Source organism: Lynx rufus, unplaced genomic scaffold, assembly GCF_022079265.1.
Source record: "Lynx rufus isolate CCGP_SWC_20201006 ecotype Redwood Valley unplaced genomic scaffold, mLynRuf1.p SCAF_7, whole genome shotgun sequence".
Classification (NCBI taxonomy): Eukaryota; Metazoa; Chordata; class Mammalia; order Carnivora; family Felidae; genus Lynx; species Lynx rufus.
The window spans coordinates 77081135-77102429 of NW_025814889.1; the positions used below are offsets into that span (position 1 = coordinate 77081135).

The window sequence follows — 21295 nt, forward strand, 5'->3', positions numbered from 1 at the left end:
ATTAAATTCAGGTTGACTGGATAAAGTTGAATATTAGTTAAACTGACTCTTAATCTTCTAACTCATACTCAGAGTATGAAATGGTCAAGGAGAAGAGGATTTTGAGAGCATGCCTACCCATTCTCCACTCCAAGAACTTATCACAGCATTTTGGAGGCCCAATAGAATGGGGCCTGATTCAATACCTAAAAAAAAAGCTAAGGCAGTGATTGATTGGCTAGCTGTACTAATAGCAAAGAAGAGGCTGCTGCTGCATTGGGATAAGCCTTCAACCTCAGAGTTTACTTGGACAAAGAAAGGCCCACTGTTTCCAGTAGACTAGATGTGGGCCACATCTATGCATATGTATACCCAAGAAAGATGGCATAGGGCTGTCATGGGTTCTGTCTGCAAGGGATGCCCAAATATGCAAACACATCTCAGCAGAGAGAAGCTGGAAGTATCACAGATGTAAACAACCAGTTGGGATAAAACTATATTTGACAAGATCAAGAAATCTGCAGATAAGAGATCTCCAGTGATGGTGATCTCCAAAGAACTAATCAAAGTACCTCATGAGTCAGCTTTAAAAATCTGCCACATCCAGGAAGCACTGATGTTAGAAAATGCAACAGTGATAGTAAGAACTTTCCATTTACCGCCTCTCTTCTTCCTTCCAAGACCTCTAATTCCTAAAGGGTCCCATAGTAGCAAGCTGGGAAAGTGAGAAACAGTAGGGCAGAAAAAAGCAGCTGTTCATATCCTACTTCTCTGACTCTAAGTTGTAATAAATAGTCTTAGCTGGAAGAGAGGAGAAACCTCAACTTTAAAATAAAATCCAAGTTTTACTTGTACATGGTTCTGGACATTTTACTAACCAGATAAACATAGTACTGAAAAGTTACCGGAAATGTCACAGAACCGTCTAGGTTTTCATCCAGAGACAGGACAAGAACTAGCCCCACTGAATAAATACAGAGATGAAAAGTCACTTTGGAAAAAAGCTTGGCAATTTCTTATAAAAGTTAAACAAATGCTTATCTAACCCATCAACCCCACTCCTGGGTATTTATCTAAGAGAAGTAGAAACTTACATTCACCCCAAAACCTGTATATGAATTTTTATAGCAGTTTTATTTATAATGGCTCCAAACTGGAAACAACTCAAATGTCTTTCACCTGATGAATGAATTAAAAAATGTGGTACAGCCTATAATGGAATAATACTAGTCAGTAAATAAAAAGGAATGAATTAATAATACACATAAAAACATGGATGAATTTCATAGGAGTTATGCTAAGTGAAAAAAGATTCAAATGGTTACATACTGTATACTTCTGTTAATACAGCATCCTGGAAAAGGTAATGTCTAACTTTACACCAAGCACCTACTTTTGGTAATTCCCTGGTGCTATAAGGTAAGGTCAAGGTAGGGAAACAGAAGGTATATGACCAAAGGCCCAATTACCAGAGTTCTCCCAGTCCTTAACTTACTGTGATTTAATGGATCCAAGAGATTTTCTGAAGGTAGATTGAACATCTAACTGGAGTAGCATAGGAATATCTGGGTACCCACCCAGCTGGGCCCAGAGTGAATGTATTGATGTCTTCTCTGTTACTGGGTAGCTTGAAGTCGACAGATCAGCATTCCAGATGGCTTCCATTTGGTCTTCTTGTCTAAAGAACCAGAGAGCACTAACTGGAAGCACCAAACTCTCCTGGGCTCCATATTCAATCAAAGTGTATGACTCTTATTCTCCCCTTTTCTCTTCACCACCACCTTGTCCTATGATGCCCTCTCTGGCACTGAAGAACATTAGTTACGCCCACTTTGACTGAGAGAGAGATTAAAACAGCAGAATTTGCTAAAATAGCTTTTTTTTTTCTTCTTCACCAAAAGCTGCATTTCCATTTCCATGACTTCACCTAGTGATCTATTTTAAAACTACCTTCTTAGCTTCATAGAATATGTAAACCATATCGAGACTATTTTCTTCCCACCAACATTTTCCCCCTTCCTTCCCAAAGCTCTTACCTTCTCTCTCTCTCTCTAAAAAAAAAAAAAAAAAAAAAAAGGAAAACAGGAAAAAAGTAACCTAAGTTTCTTCATTCTGTGTTAAAATAATTTGTTTCATAATAAAGAATAAGCCTCCCTCTTTCTCTGACCCTCCCCTGTTCATGCTCTCCCTCTCTCTGTCTCAAAAATAAACGTTAAAAAAATTTTTTTGGAAAAAAAAAAAGGGGGCGCCTGGGTGGCTCAGTCGGTTAAGCAGCCGACTTCGGCTCAGGTCATGATCTCGCGGTCCGTGAGTTTGAGCCCCGCATCGGGCTCTGTGCTGACAGCTCAGAGCCTGGAGCCTGTTTCAGATTCTGTGTCTCCCTCTCTCTGACCCTCCCCTGTTCATGCTGTCTCTCTCTCTGTCTCAAAAATAAACGTTAAAAAATTTTTTTTGAAAAAAAAAAAAGAATAAGCTTCATTTTTTAGCAAGACCAGCTTTATTAACTTAATTTAATTTAAATTTAAAGTTGAACTGAATTAAGTGGGCAAAAATAAAACAATTCACATTCAAGTAGAATATCACAAATTAACAAATGTTCCACAAATCTATAAATGTATGTCCTCATATGATTAATGAAATTAACCTTTTATCCGAAAAAATCTATTGACACTAGTTATGATTCAGTTAGATATAAGCTCAAAAGTACGGGAAAAGAATTCTAACACTTTATTCAAAAAGTTCTGCTTCATCCAATGATTTAGTTAAAGTCTTTAGCATTCACAATTAATGACATGGAAAATTAAACTCCTAGTTGAATCTTTGGAGTAAGCCCATGCATGTGAGATGAGGCACCCAAACATTATAAGGAAGGGATGCCATCAGTCTGTCTCCCTCCAGGACCATTATTGTCATATCACCTGTAGGGGCAAGAGAGCCCCAGTCTTGAAATTGTTATGAAGGGGAGTCACTAAAAAGAAAACTGGACTTATATCACCCCTGGAAAAGAGCAGGCAAGGAGCAGACCAGCATCAGTTTTTAAAAAAAGGAACTCAAAATTAGATGTTAAATATTTAAGTAGAAATATATGTAAGTAAGCCTCTTGTTAAATTAGCTAAGAAAAGTAATACTACCTTAGACTCTCCACTGCACCACATCATAATTGAGGGGAAGGAGAAGCTCTTGGACAGGAAAAAAAAAAAAAAGCAAGAGGTCCCACATGTCGTCCAAAGAAGGTTTAATGTCAGTCTTTCCTACCACATACCGAAATTTCTTCAATGTGTCAGACTTTCTGTCTTCTTCTATTAGCAGCTCTAGGAATGATTGTTGAACAGATTTGGTAGAGGCAGGTATCTGCTTTTTGTCGATGATGCAAGGGATAGGTTGACTAAGATTCAATCTATACGTCTGTTGAAGCTAAAAATAAATAAATCAGAAAAGGAAACCATGGGGAGAAAAGATAAGAGTCTTTAGGAAGATCTGAGCTAGCCCTAGCTAAACGGTGACTCTTCTTTTCCATGGATTTACAAATCCATTTCCTCCATCCTCTTTCTCCCTTCCTCCTAAACACACCTTCACCTCCAACACAAAATTGCAGAGGAGGCACCTATGTTATATAAAAGCCTGCATAAGCTATAGTCCTACCCCTCCAATTTCCTAGCTTTGTGAGTTTGGGTTAGTTGCTAATTTTATCTAACCTCTTTCTCCCTACTTCTAAAACAAGGATAATGACACAGCGTTGCTGTGAGTGTTGTATAAGATAATATGTATTATGGCAGCACCCCATATATTGTGAAGCGCTATGCAAAGCTTATGATAACACCTACTGAATACTTACTGAATGTCACATGCTTTTTATATATTAACTCATTTGGCATTTACAACAACCTTATGTGGTGGTGGGTACTGTTGTTACCTTTGTCTTACACATAGAGATCTGAAGCTCAGAAAATTTTAGATCTTGCCCAAAGTCTCGTAGCTAATATGTGGTGAGGCTGATTTGAACCTGCACGATCTGTTAGCAGAACCAAACTCTTGAGCGTTGTAAGGCATTTATTCACTTGTACCCTCTTCTCCCTTTTGCTTTTCCCTCTCCCTTCTTCTGCGTTAATAATCACCTCATCATCTAGATCCTGCATTCCCTGATCACAGACCCTTATTCATCCTCTGAAGCACTCTAGATGTTGTGATTCCTATTAGACACCTCTTGACACTGCCAGCTCATTTTGCTTTATTCCATCTACATTGGCCATGTTTTTTAAACCAAAAACTGTCCAAAATATCCTTTTTGTTTTTTAATTTTTTTTAACTTTTTTTTTTTTTTAATTTTTGAGACAGGGAGAGACAGAGCATGAACAGGGGAGGGTCAGAGAGAGAGGGAGACACAGAATCTGAAGCAGGCTCCAGGCTCTGAGCTGTCAGCACAGAGCCCCACGCAGGGCTCGAACTCACATTCCGTGAGATCACGACCTGAGCCGAAGTTGGCTGCCCAACCGACTGAGCCACCCAGGCGCCCCATCCTTTTTTTTTTTTTTTTTAAATCAAAGAGCTTTGATATTTAAAAAGTAGCTGTCCTGGAAAGTTATGTCTAATTTGGATCAGGCTATGATGAGAAATCTGTATCTTTTAAAGTAGCAAGTAATTTGGGGCACCGGGGTGACTCAGTTGGTTAAGTGTCCGACGTCAGCTCAGGTCATGATCTCACGGCTCGTGGGTTCAAGCCCCGCATCAGGATCTGTGCTGACAGCTCGGAGCCTAGAGTCTGTTTCGGATTGTGTGTGTGTGTGTGTGTGTGTGTGTGTGTGTGTGTGTCCCTCCCCTGCTTGCATTCTGTCTCTCTCCTTCAAAAATAAATAAACATTAAAAAAATATATGGGGCGCCTGGGTGGCTCGGTCGGTTGAGCATCTGACTTTGGCTCAGGTCATGATCTCGCAGCTGGTGAGTTCAAGACCCGTGTTGGGGGGCGCCTGGGTGGCGCAGTCGGTTAAGCGTCCGACTTCAGCCAGGTCACGATCTCGCGGTCCGTGAGTTCGAGCCCCGCGTCGGGCTCTGGGCTGATGGCTCAGAGCCTGGAGCCTGGTTTCCGATGCTGTGTCTCCCTCTCTCTCTGCCCCTCCCCCGTTCATGCTCTGTCTCTCTCTGTCCCAAAAATAAATAAACGTTGAAAAAAAAAAATTTAAAAAAAGACCCGTGTTGGGCTCTGTGCTGACAGCTCAGAGCCTGGAGCCTGCTTCGGATTCTGTGTCTCCCTCTCTCTCTGCTCCTCCCCTGCTCACACTATGTCTCTCGCTCAAAAATAAATAAAGATTAAAAAATTTTAAAAAAAGTAGCAAGTAATTTTATAAATGAATTTAGTGAAAGAAAAAGGTATATAGATATAAAATAGTCCTAGAACTCCAAGAATGTTCCAGAACTCCATTTTGAGCATGTAGTCCCAGAACAAATAATTCTAATCTCAGCCCTGTAACTTTCTGGAAGGCCACTGTCACTCCCAAAAGCATACTGATGGTTATCTCAGAGGGGCTCTGGGACATAATGAGTGTTTGCCAGAGTTTAACAGGATCAGATTCTGTGTGTGGTGCTATGTAAGCAAGTTCAGTAAACTCTTATCTCCTTTATTGACTCATGCTATTAAAATTTGCTTTCTGATAGTTTTGAGGAGAAAAGTAACCATCATGAATCTGTTGGAGAGTGGTGACTTAAGAGGTTTTATACCTGGAGACTGGTAGATGTGGGTTGACTAGGAAGGAGTTGAGCATTTCTAGAAGTCTCTCCAATTCTAATCTTTTCCCATGTAGGGAGTCCAGTCAGCATCCCTGTTGTCAATTTAAGAGTTGTCACTGAGGTCATGGTGTGCTGGCTTGAATGGTAAACCCCTCAAAAGATATATTCACCCAGAATCTGTGAATGTGACCTTATTTGGAAAAAGGGTCTTTACAGATGTAATTAAGGACCTCAAGATGAGATCATCCTGGATTAATCAGGTGGGTCCTATATCCAATGATACATGGTGTTATAAGAGACAGAAAAGAAGATATAGGACACATTGGGAAGAAGGCAATGAGAAGGCAGAGGCAGAGACTGGATCTATACAGCTACAAGCCAAGGAATGCTAAGGGTTGTTGACAGCTACCAGAGTCTAGGAGAGAGGCACAGAACAAATTTCTCCAGAAGGAACCAGCCGTGCCAACATCTTGATTCCACAAACTCTCCTCCAGAACGGAGAGAATATATTTCTGTTGTCTTAAGGCATCAAGTTTGTGGTAACTTGTAACAGCGGCTCTAGGAAACTAATATACACAGTATCTCCAGGTAAATGTTATTTTCAAAGCTTACCACTTTCATTTTTCTTACAACACACTGGGAGAGGGAATAGAAAACAAGATACCTGGCTAAATAGGAATATCATTTTCCTCAGGCACTGATTCCGTTTCTGCTCTAAAGACTTCTGCTTGTTGGTCCAGACCTGCATCACCTTTTTCTGGTACTCATCAATTCTGCTCAGCATTATGTAGAGGTTCTGGGTTTCATAACCTTTCCCGGTGTTTTTGATCACTTGTAATCGCCTGATTAGGTTGTTTCTTGAAAAAAAAAATTAACAAGAGTGAGATCGGTATAACTACTGATCCTAATTTAAGCAAACCTGAACCTAGTTACTTTCAGTTCTCATCAGTAGTAAGTAGAGAGGGATGTGATAGGGGTGGGAGGCATGCTTAATGAGACCTTAATCTGGTTCGTTACATGACTAAACTTTCAAAAAAATCTATATGATGGTCAAGTTTTCATTAACTCTGGAGTTTTTTAGTGTTACAGTAGTGTTGTTTATTATTATGTTAAAACTTTAGTACTGATAAGACCTATAGAAGGTACTCGATACAGTTATGAGAAAGACAGTGTCCTTGCCTTTAAAAGCACTTACAAGCCAGAATAGGAGACTAATAAATTAACTGTGTCAAATAGAATGAAATAAGGCTAAACAGAAATATAAAAATGCTGGGGCACCTGGGTGGCTCAGTCGGTTGACTGTCTGACTCTTGATTCCAGCTCAGGTCATGATCCCAAGAGGAATAAAGAAGACCTCATAGGAAGTTGTTACATAGGATCTTGAGGAACAGTCATAAAAATATACTCTCTCTTTACTATAATGCATACCACCAAGTTTGTGTCTCTTAAACAGATAGTGTTTTGCCATCTCTGTTCTATAGGAGAGGAAAAGCAATCTGAGCAAAGTTAAGTAATTTTTCGAAGTTACATAATTAATAGATTGGGGAAGCAAACCCAGATCTTTTCTCTTTCCACGATACCAATATTTCTCAAAATGTGGACCTTGATCACCTGAACTGATCATCTGGGCAAGGTGATGGGGTGGTGGTGGTGCTTATTGAAAATGTAGATTCCAGGGTGCTTTCCTAGACCTCTTAAATCAAAATCTTGTAGGATTCAGAATCAGTATTTTAAACAAATTCTCAGGTAAATCTTTCTGTCACTAAAGTTTAGGGAAAGAGGAGGAGGAATCGAGGGAATACTATAAACAAAGGCAGGAAAATGAGTTATATTTTGGGAGTGGTGAGTATTCCGAGACTTTTAGACCATAGATCTGTGAAAGGATACAGTGGAGGACAATACTGAAATTGCTGGCTTCTGAAAGATCATAAAAGGCACGTTAAGAAGTTTGGATTTGGGGGGGGGGTGAGGAGAGTAGGCAATGATAACCCATTGCAGATATTCTTCTGAATATATGTATTTTACACACACACACACACACACACACACACACACACACACATACAGAATAACTCTTAGGTCTCTTGTGGGCTATAATTAGTAACTCAGAACATACTATATATATGGATTATTTAATACATAAATGTGTTAACTCCATATTAATTGGTTAATTTTAATTATTTTCCAATAGCCTTATTTTTTTCATATCTTATGATTTTTTTTTGCTCCTATAACCATCCTTATTACACATGTTTTTAATCATTTCTCTACACGCATTACAGAATGCCTACCATATCCTTTCCTACAAATAACATTGTTCCCACATATATATAATGGTTATATGTTGTATATATAAGAGATGCAAATGACATAACATTGTGTAAGTTTAAGGTGGACAATGTGTTGATTTGATACATTTATATTGCAATATGATTACCACTGTAACCTTAGCTAACACCTCTATCACATCCCATAAGTATCTTTTTTGGGGGGGGGTGGTGGGGAGAGCAATCAAGATTTGGTTTTTGAGCAACTTTAAGTTTATAATACAATATTGTTGACTGTAATCACTATGCTATGCATTATATCTCTCCAATAAACCTTGGTTTTCACACCAGATCTTTCCTACTATTTTTCTGTGTATTCACACAGTGTTTTAGATTTTCTCCATAATTCTTCCTTATTGAAATCACATTTAAACTTCATATTAAAATCATAATTCAGTAATGAATTCTTGGAAACTTCAGAAAGTTCATAGTTTCATTTCACGCTTAGAGAAATTATTTTTCATGGATTTGTAAAAATTTTTTTCATGTTTATTTTTGAGGTAAAGAGAGACAGAGCGTGAGTGGGGGAAGAGCAGAGAGGAAGGGAGACACAGAATCTGAAGCAGGCTCCAGGCTCTGAGCTGTCAGTCCAGAGCCCGACATGGGGCTCAAACTCATGAATGTGAGATCATGACCTGAGTCAAAGTTAGAAGCTTAACCGACTGAGCCACCCAGGCTCCCCTATTGTTCATGGCTTTTTTTTTTTAAATTTTTTTTTAACGTTTATTTATTTTTGAGACAGAGAGAGACAGAGCATGAACGGGGGAGGGGCAGAGAGAGAGGGAGACACAGAATCGGAAGCAGGCTCCAGGCTCTGAGCCATCAGCCCAAAGCCCGACGCGGGGCTCGAACTCACAGACCATGAGATCGTGACCTGAGCTGAAGTCGGACGCTTAACCGACTGAGCCACCCAGGCGCCCCTGTTCATGGCTTTTTAAAGATAATTAATTTTATTAATGTAAACACTGAGTCTAGTAGTAACTGCTGAAGTATCTAATTATTTAAAATGCCCTCTCTAGAATCATGGCCATTCAAATCTTCTTACCTTTTGTTCCCACTCTCTTAGAAAATTCCACTTGTATTGATAAAATCTCGCCTCCCTCCTAAGGAATATTTTTTACAGTATTTGATATAGCATCACAATCCAAGGGAAGGTGCTTTACACTTACTGAGCATCCACTATGTGTCGATCATTGTGTTAGAAATTGTATTTATGTTTTAAAATTTACATTTAAATGTTTCATTATTTAAAATACATTATTAAAAAATAAAATAAAATACATTATTTCAGTTAATCTTTGCAACCATTCTTCGAAGTAAATATTATCACATCCATTTTACAAACAGCACAGTTGAGTCTCAGAGAGATTCAAAACTGGAAATTTGAGCCAAGGTGTTCCCGACTTCAAAGTCTGTGTTTAAGAGAAAGCATGATTAAAATTTGGATATAAAATCATTATAGTTTCCTACTTCAAGGCAGCATTCTATACTACACCATACTATATAGTATAGTACTTTAGACTTACAGGACTTTGGAAATGAGCTTTTTGAATTCATATGTAGTAGCTCTACTACTTACTAGCTGTGTAACTTTGGCAAATAGGATGAACTTCCTGAATGATTCCTCGTCTACAAGTTAAATGCAATAATGTATCTAAAGTTTCTCTTCTTTGTAGATGCTTTATAACCTCTTGTGTATGTATGTAACTAGCTTTAAATCATTTATTTAGTTTCTCATTGTCCATGTAATGTTTCCTCAAAGAATTCTAGATTAAACAAGTTTGATTTCCCTACAAAACTTATATTTCCTTTAGTCTATCAGTTTTCACTTTTTCAAGAGTGCAGTGATTCTCCTTTTATTACAGATTCCACCAGATTGCCTGGCATGGATGCCCTTCCTTGATGGGAGTTAGTGTTAAAATATCACCCTAGCATAGAATCCCTTCCAGACAACAGGAAATACTGTACATTTGGTTATTTGATTACATACCCTTATACTCCTTCAAAACTTTTGGGTGGATGCCATCTGGCCCTAATTTATGCCTCTGCATGAAGTTTTACTTGCCTTAAATCCACCTTCCATATTAGTGGCATTTTACTTCCCTTGTTAGGAATGTTTCAATTATCCTCTATCACATACAAAATAAAATACAAGTTCTTTAGCATGCCATTTAGGATTCTTTTTGACCTAGCCTATCTTTGCTAGTCTTCTCTCTTGCCATATCCTGCTTATTCTTTGTATTCTACCAGCAACAAAGTGGTTTACACACACACACACACACACACACACACACACACACACACACACGTACATGCACTGCTTTTACTTCCTTCCTTCCTGTGCTCTGCTAGACTCTGCCTCCAAAGGTCTGGATGTCTAGCAGTTTTACCTAACTCTCCTGTCTTCAGTCCTCTTCTGTATACTTTGTACATGTACCATCATTGTTCTTTCCACATATAATCACCTGTTTGTGTGGGTGTCTCTCTGAGTTGACTTTGAATGTCCTCAAGGCAGGGATATGGCTTGTCCACCTTTATATCCTGCCACCCTCAGTCCCCTAGGTCTAACACAGTCCCTAGCAAATAGTGGTTGCTATGTTCAGAAATGTTGATGAGTTAAATGATAAATCCTGACAGGTCACCATAATATTTAGTACCTTTGAGGACTTTCCTCAATATGTATGGAAATGAAATGTCTTATTATCATCATCTGGTCTAATTTTACATCCTCTCCATTCTTGCTTCTCAGATATATTACATTGATCTTGTGCTAATACAACTCTATATTTTAGCATTTAATTATGGAATCTTCACTTACAGAGGTTCCACAAAGTGTTCTTTGCTCAAAAATAGTTTAGGGATGCCCAGGTGGCTCAGTTGGTTGAGCATCCAACATCAGCTCAGGTCATGATCTCAGTGGCATGGATTCGAGCCCCACATCGGGCTCTGTGCTGACAGATCAGAGCCTGGAGCCTGCTTTAGATTCTATGTCTCCTGCTCTCTCTGCCCCTCCCCCCCCTCAAAAAAAATAAACATAAAAAAATTTTTTAAAAGATTATCTGGGACATATATACAATGGAATATTACTCAGCCATTAAAAATGAAATCTTGCCATTTGCAACTATGTGGATGGAGCTAAAGTATATTATGCTAAGTGAAATAAGCCCATCAGAGATAAATACCATATGATTTCATTCATATATGGAATTTAAGGATCAAAACAGATGAACACAGAGGGGAAAAAGAGAGAAGCAAACCATAAAAAAGACTCTTAACTCTAGAGAACAAACCGAGGGTTGCTGGAGGGAAGGCAGGTGGGGGGGATGGGCTAAATGGGTGATGGGCACTAAGGAAGACACTTGTTGTAATGAGCACTCGGTGTTACATGTAAGTGATAGGTCACTAGATTCTACTCCTAAAACTAGTATTACACTACATATTAACTAACTAGAATTTAAATAAAAATAAAAACATGAAACAAACAAAAATAATGATATGAACATATAAAAATCAAAGTTTTCTATAAGGCAAAAAGCAGAATCAAAACACAAAGATTAAAAAAAGTAATAAAAATAAATTTTAAAAAAGTCCAGTAATATTCACATGTCCTGGAAGCTGAGCATAAACTTCACTCTATGCCTGCCTAGCAGGGCCTATGTTTCTTCCTTTTACCCACACTTCTAGCTTATATATCCTTTCCTTGGTATGAAGCTCTTGGCTAGAAAAGAGTTCCATCTCTAGGATCTGAGAGAAGTGTGTGTGAATTTGGATAGTAGATACAACTGCCCTGCTATGGTCTTGATGTACAGAAATTTTCTATTTGCACTTGACAAGGTGGCACAAAATGCACTTTCAGTATAGAAAACATGCAATTTTCCAAATAACTACTTGATCAGGTGGGCATAATCAACATGAGTAGTAAGTGTGGTTTCATAAAGTGGAGCAAAAAAAAAAAAGGCATTTTAAAATAACTTTTTGAATAGTATAGCTCCCTAAGTGAGGAAAGGAGACATTTTCATGTGTCCTTGTCTAGTCATTTTAAGCACCAGTAAGTGAATAGCTCTGTATCTTTTTGAGTTTTGTACCGTGTAACGCCTTTTATACCTGTTGATTCTGTTGTTATTTTTTGTGTATTAAATATTTTTTTTATTTTGCTGGGAAAAAAAAAAGGTCTAGGATTATTCAGTCTGGAAAGAGAACACCAAAGACAGGTACAGAGTAAAATATTTGTCAACAAATCTGATTGCTTATGCTTTGAAATGAAAAGTTCTGATTACATCTTGAATAAGTCTCTTTTATCTTGCTGTTCCAATCCTTAGTCTCAAATTAATTCAGTCCTTAAAAGTATAAATTTCATGAGAACAGGGTACTTTGTCTGCTTTATTCACTACTGTATCCTTAGCACCTAATACAATACTTGGCGCATAGTAGGCATTAATAAATGTTTGTTAAATAAATGGCATAAGTTGTTCCTGTAATTAATGATAACCCTTTCTAGTATAGGTTTTAGTGTGACCTCTTGTAATTTTAGGTGAAAGATATCCCCAAATTAATATGTTGGTAATCTCAAACATAAGTGCTAAGGATAGCAGGACAATTGTCACTTTCCCTGACCTATTTCTGATATTTGCAATTTTTATTTTTATTTGTTTGTTTTTGAGAGAGAGAACACATGCAAGTGCAATCATAGGAGGGGCAGAAGGAAAAGGAGAGAGAGAATCTTAAGCAGGCTCCATGCTCAGTGCAGAGCCCCACACAGGGCTTGATCTCACGACCATGAGATCATGACCTGGACCTGAGCTGAAATCAAGAGTCAGATGCTCAACTGCCTGAGCCACCAGTTGGCTGGCACCCCTATATTTGCAATCTTTTTTTTTGCAATTTAAAAAAATCAGGACCAGGACCTGTTTCCTCCAAGTTGCTTCAGCCGCAAGGTTACCATGGCAACACCTTGTATATAACCTGCCATCTCCCATTTTAAGAATCATACATCTTCTGGTGAACTCAAGAAGATGAAAGAAATTTAGAAAAACTAAAAGCATTTTTAAGCTTTTGAAGTTGATATTTTGGAGATCAATCATGATCCACAAAATATATCTGAGCATCTCTGCTAGAGATATAAATGGATGAAATAGATCATATAACATTTTTTATTTCCAAAAAGATATATCTCCTTTTGCTATCTTAAATAGGCTTCATTCCACAGACCTTCTGTAAGAGAATGTTTTAGGGGCACCTGGGTGGCTCAGTTGGTTAAGCATCTGACTTTGGCTCAGGTCATGATCTCACGGTTTGTGAGTTTGAGCCCCGTGTCAGGCTCTATGCTGACAGCTCAAAGCCTAGAGCCTGCTTCAGATTCTGTGTGTCTCTCTCTCTGCCCCTCCCCCACTCACGCTCTGTCTCTTTCTCTCAAAAATAAGCATTAAAAAAAAAGAGAGAAGGGCTCCTGGGTGGCTCAGTCGGTTAGGTGTCTGACTTCACTCAGGTCATGATCTCACAGTTTGTGAGTTCGAGCCCCTTGTCGGGCTCTGTGCTGACAGCTTGGAGCCTGAAGCCTCCTTCCGATTCTGTGTCTCCCTCTCTCTCTGCCCCTCACCTGCTCACACTCTGTGACTCAAACGTAAATAAACATTAAAAATTAAAAAAAGAGAGAGAATATTTTAGAACATCTAATACGACAAACATGTATATACTTATAGAGCAATGAAGGGAGGATATTTGAAATCAGGACTAAACCAGAAAACTGAACCTTCAATATTACATCTACCTTGCACGCTGGATCAGCCTGTAAGCAATGTACTTGTGGAATAAGTATCCCAGCCGAACTGTGTCCGTATGAAGTGTCTCAATTATGAGATTCCTAGCTGTCGTGTGTAGTTGTGAAGGAAGTCCAGAAGCTTTTGTGGCCTGATTTAAGAGTATCAGGTTCTTTCTCTGAGCCCCTACATCAACAAAATATCTCTGCTCTTTGAGCTCTTGGGGAGTGGAAGGGGGCACCAGCATCTTGGGTTTCTTGGTACCTGAAACTGAAGTCAGTATCCAGGACTTGTCTATAGGGGAGAACTTGGATTTCTGGTCCCATTCAGAAGATGAGATCTGTGATGTTTTGGGTAGTTTAGTCGTAAGAGAGGGTAGTGATGTTATAGGCTTCATGAGAGTCAGAATGTAAGGGGTTTGTGATACTGGTGTCCTGTAATTGGTGAGATAGGACTGAAATGTTCTAAATTGTTCCATGGCAATAGGATCATGGCATATTGGGATTTCTTCCAAAGTGTCAGACGCCTCTGATATTTGGAACTTCTTAGTGGTGAAAGGGGCTTGAGTTACCTTGAAATCAGTAGCACTGGGATGAACAAATGCTGAATTAGGTTTCAGAGAAGAAATAATTGCCAATCTTTCCTTACTTTTCTTGGAGACAGAAGAGGACAAATCTTTCAGGGGCTTTCCAGGAGTTGGAGAGGTCCATAATGTTGGAAGATGCCCAGGGGTGGGAGGGATCCACAGTGGGGAAGCTTGACGCTGCCCAAGGGGAGAAGGGGCTTGTAGATAGCGAGATTGATCACAGGTAGCAGCGGGCTGGAATGCCTGGGGCTGCTCAGAGAGTATTAAGGGTCTAGGTTCCAGGAGCTCCCCATGGATGGAAGAGGTTCCAGGAATCAAGGGCTTCCTAGGAGAAAGAGGAGCCAAGAGATCAGGAATCTGTGCAGAGGTGAGTGGGACTCCAGATATAAGGGGCTGCCTGGAGACCAGAGGGGCTTCTGAGATCAGAGGTAGCTGAGGAGTCCTAGAGCCCCAAGAGGAAAAGAACTGCTGAGGGCCGAGAAGGGTCTCCAGTGTAAGAGGCTGCCCTGAAGTTGGCAGGGTCTCAGCTATGGGAAATTTCTCAGGAGTCAGTGGGACCTCTGGTGCTACAAACTCAACAGAGGTGGATTGACCTTTAGAAAACAGGGTCTGTTTAGAGGAAGGAAAAGTCTGTGGTGCGAGGAGTTTCCCAGGCTCAGAACGAATTCTCACTCCTAGTGATTTACCAGGGACTTGGGAGAGAGGAGACTGTGATATCTGCAAAGGAATAGGAGAGACCTCCAATGCAGAGGATTTCTCAGCAATAGCAGCAGATGCTGGGGATTGCCTAGGAAGGACAGAAGCCTTCAATTTTTGAAGTGATCTAAGACTGGAAGGATCCAATGTGGGTAACTTCTTAGAAATGTGAGGAGCACTTGGTGTGACAGATTTATCAGTAACAGGCACAATCCCAACTTTCAGGGTATGTTCTAAAAGAGGATGGACCCCAAGTGGTGAGAGCTGTTCATTAATGAGAGGTGCTCTTGATTTTAGGTCATCTACCCCCATGGGATGGGGTTGTCCTGGAATGAAGGGAGCTCCCAAAGGCTGGACTTGCTCAAGGGTAAGGGGAAATCCTAAGACATGGGATTTGTCTGATTTATCTGATTCCCAGAAATGTTCTAGAGAGAGAGAAATACCTAATGCTTGAGCCTGTTCTAAGGAGAGAGGGGCACCCAAAGCCTGGGTCTGTTCAGGGGTAAGAGCGACAGCTGAGACCCAGGCATTTTCTGGAGTGAAAGGGACGCCCAATTTCTGGGCCTGTGATGCAGTGAGAGGAGACTCCCGTGAATGAACTTTCTCAAGGGTGTGTATGAAACCCAAGCCCTGGCATTTCTCAGGGCTGAGGGTGACCAGCAATGACTTGAACTGCTCAGGGGTGAGAGTGATCCCCAGTGCCTGTGCCTGCTCAGGGGTCACAGTGATCCCCTGTGCCTGGGTCTGCTGAGGGGTGAGAGTGATCCCTTGTGCCTGGGCCTGCTCAGGGGTGAAAGAGATCCCCAGTGCCTGTGCCTGCTCAGGGGTGAGAGTGATGCCCTGTGCCTGTGCCTGCTGAGGGGTCAGAGTGAGCCCCAGTACCTGGGCCTGCTCAGGGGTCAGAGTGATCCCCTGTGCCTGGACCTGCTGAGGGGTCAGATTGATTGCCTGGGCCTGCTGAGGGGTGAGAGTGATCCCCCATGCCTGGGCCTGCTGAGGGGTGAGAGTGATCCCCCATGCCTGGGCCTGCTCAGGGGTGAGAGAGATCCCCTGTGCCTGGGCCTGCTGAGGGGTCAGAGTGATCCTCTGTGCCTGAGCCTGCTGAGGGGTCAGAGTGATCCTCTGTGCCTGTGCCTGCTGAGGGGTCAGAGTGATCCCCAGTGCTTGGGCCTGCTGAGGGGTCAGAGTGATTGCCTGGGCCTGGGCCTGCTCAGGGATGAGAGGGATCCCCCGTGCCTGGGTGTGCTCCAGGGTCATAGTGACCCCCTGTGCCTGGGCCTGCTGAAGGGTCAGATTGATTGCCTGGGCCTGCTGAGGGGTGAGAGTGATCCCTCCTGCCTGTGCCTGCTGAGGGGTCAGAGTGATCCCCAGTGCCTGGGCCGTTTCAGGGGTGAGAGTGATCCCCTGTGCCTGGGCCTGCTGAGAGGTCAGAGGGATCCCTTGTGCCTGGGCCTGTTCAGGGGTCAGAGTGATCCCTTGTGCCTGGGCCTGCTGAGGGGTGAGAGTGATCCCCACTGCCTGTGCCTGCTGAGGGGTCAGAGTGATCCCCAGTGCCTGTGCCTTTTCAGGGGTGAGAGTGATCCCCCGTGCCTGGGCCTGCTGAGAGGTCAGAGGGATCCCTTGTGCCTGGGCCTGCTCAGGGGTCAGAGTGATCCCCAGTGCCTGTGCCTGCTGAGGGGTGAGAGTGACCCCCTGTGCCTGGGCCTGCTCAGGGGTGAGAGTGATCCCCTGTGCCTGGGCCTTTTCAAGGGTAAGAGTGATCCCTTGTGCCTGTGCCTGCTCATGGGTGAGAGTGACCCCTTGTGCCTGGGCCTTTTCGGGGGTGAGAGTGATCCCTTTTGCCTGGGCCTGCTCAGGGGTCCGAGTGATCGCCTGTGCCTGGGCCTGCTGAGGAGTGAGAGTGATCCCCCCTGCCTGTGCCTGCTGAGGGGTGAGAGTGATCCCCAGTGCCTGGGCCTGCTCAGGGGTGAGAGAGATCCCCTGTGCCTGGGCCATTTCAGGGGTGAGAGTGATCCCCCCTGCCTGTGCCTGCTCAGGGGTGAGAGTGATCCCCAGTGCCTGGGCCTGCTGAGGGGTCAGAGTGATTGCCTGGGCCTGCTGAGGGGTGAGAGTGATCCCCCCTGCCTGTGCCTGCTGAGGGGTCAGAGTGATCCCCAGTGCCTGGGCCTGCTCAAGGGTGAGAGTGATCCCCTGGGTCTGGGCCTGTTCAGGGCTCAGAGTGATTCCCAGTGCTTGGGCCTGCTGAGATGTTAGAGTGATCCCCCCTGCCTGTGCCTGCTCAGGGGTAAGAGTGATCCCCTGTGTCTGGGCCTGCTCAGAAGTGAGAGTGATGCCCTGTGCCTGTGACTGCTCAGGAGTGACCATGATCTCCAGTGCCTGTGCCTGCTGGGGGGTGACAGTGATCCCCATTTCCTGTACTTGGTCAGGGGTGACAGTAATTCCCGGTGCCTTGACCCCCTCAGGGGTGAGTGTGATACCCTGTGCCAGGGTCTGCTCCTCGGTGAAGGTGAACCCCAGTTCATGGGCCTGCTCGGGGGTGAGCGTGATCCCCTGTGACTGAGATTGCTGAGGAATAACAGTGGTCCCCAGTGCCTGGGCCTGCTCATAAGTGAGGGTGATCCCCAATTCCTGGGCCTGCTTGGGGGTGAGAGTGATCCCATGTGCCTGTGCCTGCTTATCAGTGAAGGTGAACCCCAGTTCATGGGTCTGCTCAGGTATGAAAGTGATCCCCAGTGCCTGTTCCTGCTGAGGGGTGAGAGTGATCCCTTGTGCCTTGGCTTGCTGAGGAGTGACAGTGGTCCTGAGTGCCTGGGCCTGCTCAGGGGTGAGAGTGATTCCCAAGGCCTGTGCCTGCTGAGGGGTCAGAGTGATCCCCTGTGCCTGGGCCTGCTCAGGAGTGAGAGGGATCCCAAGTGCCTGAGCCTGTTGAGGAGTGACAGTGATCCCCAATGCCTTTTGAAGAGTGTCAGTGATGCTCATTTCCTGGGCCTGCTCAGGGGTAAGACTGATCCCCAGTGCCTGGGCCTGTTCTGGGGCCACGGTGATGCCTAGTTCTTTGGCCTTTTGAGGGGTGATAGTGATCTCCAGTTCCTGGGCCTGTTGAGGAGTTAGAGTGAGGGTCTTTGTGGGAGACTGTCCAGAAATTGGAAAGGCCCCAGGTGATTGCGATTGTGTCGATGGAGAAGGAGTGATTGGTATAGGGTGCTTTCCATCAGCAAAATTTTCTAATGTCTTCAAATGTCCATGGAACGCTTTTCTTTGGTGTAACTGGGATGCTACTTTCGGTATGCTCTTCCATTTGGGAGACACTGTCACTGAAGTTTGGCTGAACATCTTTTCTAGTGTGTCAGAATTTTTCTCATTGATCTTCCTCTGATCCTTTGTCTTTTTCTGCTTCTGCCTTCCATGGTCTTCTATGTTTCTCCTTGGCTTCTGCTTCTCTTCTTTCTCCCTATTTATTTCTAGCTTCGGGTGTCTCAGTTCCTTCTGAACTGGCCTCATCTGCTCCTCCTCCTCCTCCTCCTCCAGGGGTACCAATTGTTCTTCCATTTCTTGATTCCATGCCTCCAGCTGCTGCTGTTTTGGCTTCTGATATCCTTTCTCTTTTCTTTGCATTTGCTTGTCATCTTGCTCAGTCTGTTTTTGTTGTTCCTTCCATGCTTCCTCTTCCTGCCACCATTTCTGCTTCTGTTGCCTCTGCTTTCTCTCCTTCATTTGGAGCCATGACTCTTCCTTCTCCAATTTTTTACTTATCAGCTCATGGCTCTTCTTCCAGAAACTCCCTTCCTCTTGCAAATGGTGTTTGAGACCCTCACCAAATACTTTTTCTTGACCTTCTTGCAAATATTCATCCCACCTCTGTTTTTCCTTTTCCTTGTGGTCTCTCCCTACTGTTGAGGCTACTGGAGCATCTCTTTCACCTTCTATTGCAGTCAAGATCATTTGTATTAAATTGTCAATTAATGGGTCCATGCTCTTAGATGAGAGTAAGGTGCTAATTTCAGCCTTTGCACTAATTGGCTTCTGAAAATGCAATCCTGGCATAAATGAGACTTCCTTTTTTCGTTTCATATGTTTCTCTCCAACTTGTCCTGCATTTTTTATGTCTTTGTATTCTCTCAAGATTTTTGCCACAGTTTCGGCCACAGTTTGGAAGTATTCCTCCATTTTTGCCTTTATGATTTCTAATTTTTCGACCTCTGCTGTTTTTAATAATAACTCCTCTTTTGGCACAGCCTTTTTATCCAAAGGCTTTCCTATGTTATCAATTTTCTCATTTAGGAAAGCCATTATAGCTTTTTGAAATTCTTCTAGGTTACTCTCTTCACTTTTGCTATCTGGGCTTTCTAGAACTCTGGTAGATTCTGAAGTCTCTTTTGCTATCCTAGATTGTGATTTAACAAGTTCAGGAGACTTGAATTTCTTGGCTAAGACTATGATATCCTCAGTTTTTCCCTCTTTGCTTGTGGTGGTTCTTGGAGAGATCTGACGTTTCTTCCCTTTTGTTTTCATTTTCTCAGAGGAATAACCAAGTTCAGTCAATTTGAATTGCTCTGCTTGGCTACTCATCTCACTTTTGCTCTCTTTGTCCATTGACTCAGTGGTGGGTTCTTCTTTATTCTCTGAAGAAATCTGGCTTTTGTCATGTGAATATTCAGGTTTGACCTTCCTGAGTCTTTCCCACATACTACCTGTTCCACTTTTGCCACTTTGTCTTTTTGTGTCAGTAGAAGGGTAATCAGTAGGGACATAGCGACTTTTTGATTCTGCGAATGACTTTGGTTTGGCTTCAGAAAAGGATTTCATTTCTTTTCTATTCTTTTCCAGTGCCTGTAGCTCCAAGTCATGATCAAGTTTGGTCTCTTTCTGTTTACCTTTATCATCACTCAGATGTGATCCAGAGGTCTCATCCATAGATGAGCCTTTAATTTGCTTTTTCTTCTGTGATTGATACTGGTCATCATCTTTCTTCAGTGACACCTTATCTTCAGTGATACCTTCAGAAGACTCTTTTTGGTTTTTTTCAGGTAAAGGGTATTGCTGTTCAATTAAATCTGGGGTCATTTCAGCTGGGGCTGTATATGAAAATGCTGAGTCCCACTGGATCCCCGAGGCTTTGGTCTCTTGTGTTTGGGCCTCGTCTATAATGTTTTCAAATTCTTTAGCCAAAATATTTTCCATACTGTCTTCTATGTCAGTTTTGCTAATGGCAATGGATGATTGTGGAGAAAGCTCAGGCAACGCTTTCAAGGTTGTTGTGGGTAATGCTGTGGGTAGTTGTTGCTCTGCAATACCTTTGGACCGAATAAATTGTTCATATTTTTCTTCTGCATCTTGAAGTTTCTGCTGAAGTATTTCATTTTGTTCACTGAGATCTCGTATTATTTTCAGAGAGAGCTCTTTTTCTTTTTCACTTGTCTCATTTATATACATATTAGCACTTTGGAGGATAAAAACTTTTACTTCATCATTTAGTGTATTCAAAGCTTTAGAAAGGTTTACTATTGTTGATGATATATATTTAATAGCATTGTTTTCCAATTTATTGAACATTGCAGTGTTTATGAGTTCCTGTAGCATATCTTGGATTTCTGAAACCTTTGTATTTGTTGCAAATTCATCACTAATCATCTGATCTGGTCTTAAAGCATGAGCTGTTGCAGGTCGCTTTATAACCCTTTCTTTCCAAGATTTCCATAGAGTACCTCTAGATGCTGGAGGAAAAAAACCACAAAACATAAAGTAATGAGATTGCATTTCTTCTTCTGTGTGGTGCTCTATCTATGCGAAAGCCTAGGACTTTAGCCTAAATTATGGATAGGTATAGGATAAAGATTCATCAGAAAGTTTTGGCTCCAATGGGGCACCTGACTGGCTCAGTCTATAGAGCATATGACTCTTGATCTCAAGGTTGTGAGTTTGAGCCCCACGTTGGGTGTAGAGATTACTTAAGAAGAAAAAGAAAAAAAAAGATTTTATTTTTATTTTATTTATTTATTCTTTTTGAGAGAGAGAGAGAGAATATCTTAAGCAGGCTCCACACTCAGCATGGAGCCCAATGCAAGGCTCAGTGTCACCACTGTGAGATCATGACCTGAGCTGAAATCAAGGGTCAGATGCTCAACTGACTAAGCCACATGGGTGCCCCTGAAAATAAAATCTTAAAAAAACAACAACAAAAAAACCTTTACCTCCAAAGTAAATAGTATTATTTTTTCCCACAATTACC

General features: G+C 42.1%; 1 protein-coding gene across 1 annotated transcript in view; it reads right to left on the reverse strand.

Moving 5' to 3' along the window:
• Positions 1 to 21295, reverse strand: part of FAM186A (family with sequence similarity 186 member A) — a 147300-nt gene that overhangs the window by 70842 nt on the left and 55163 nt on the right. Inside the window, exons 5-14 of the mRNA XM_047066353.1 lie at positions 17803 to 20780; positions 16915 to 17370; positions 16405 to 16806; positions 15805 to 16302; positions 15373 to 15624; positions 14876 to 15174; positions 13796 to 14767; positions 6366 to 6558; positions 3242 to 3393; positions 1475 to 1657 (exon numbers count right to left, since the gene is read on the reverse strand). Of these exons, the coding sequence (XP_046922309.1) occupies positions 1475 to 1657; positions 3242 to 3393; positions 6366 to 6558; positions 13796 to 14767; positions 14876 to 15174; positions 15373 to 15624; positions 15805 to 16302; positions 16405 to 16806; positions 16915 to 17370; positions 17803 to 20780 (6385 nt within the window). The remainder of the gene's footprint in view (positions 1 to 1474; positions 1658 to 3241; positions 3394 to 6365; positions 6559 to 13795; positions 14768 to 14875; positions 15175 to 15372; positions 15625 to 15804; positions 16303 to 16404; positions 16807 to 16914; positions 17371 to 17802; positions 20781 to 21295) is intronic.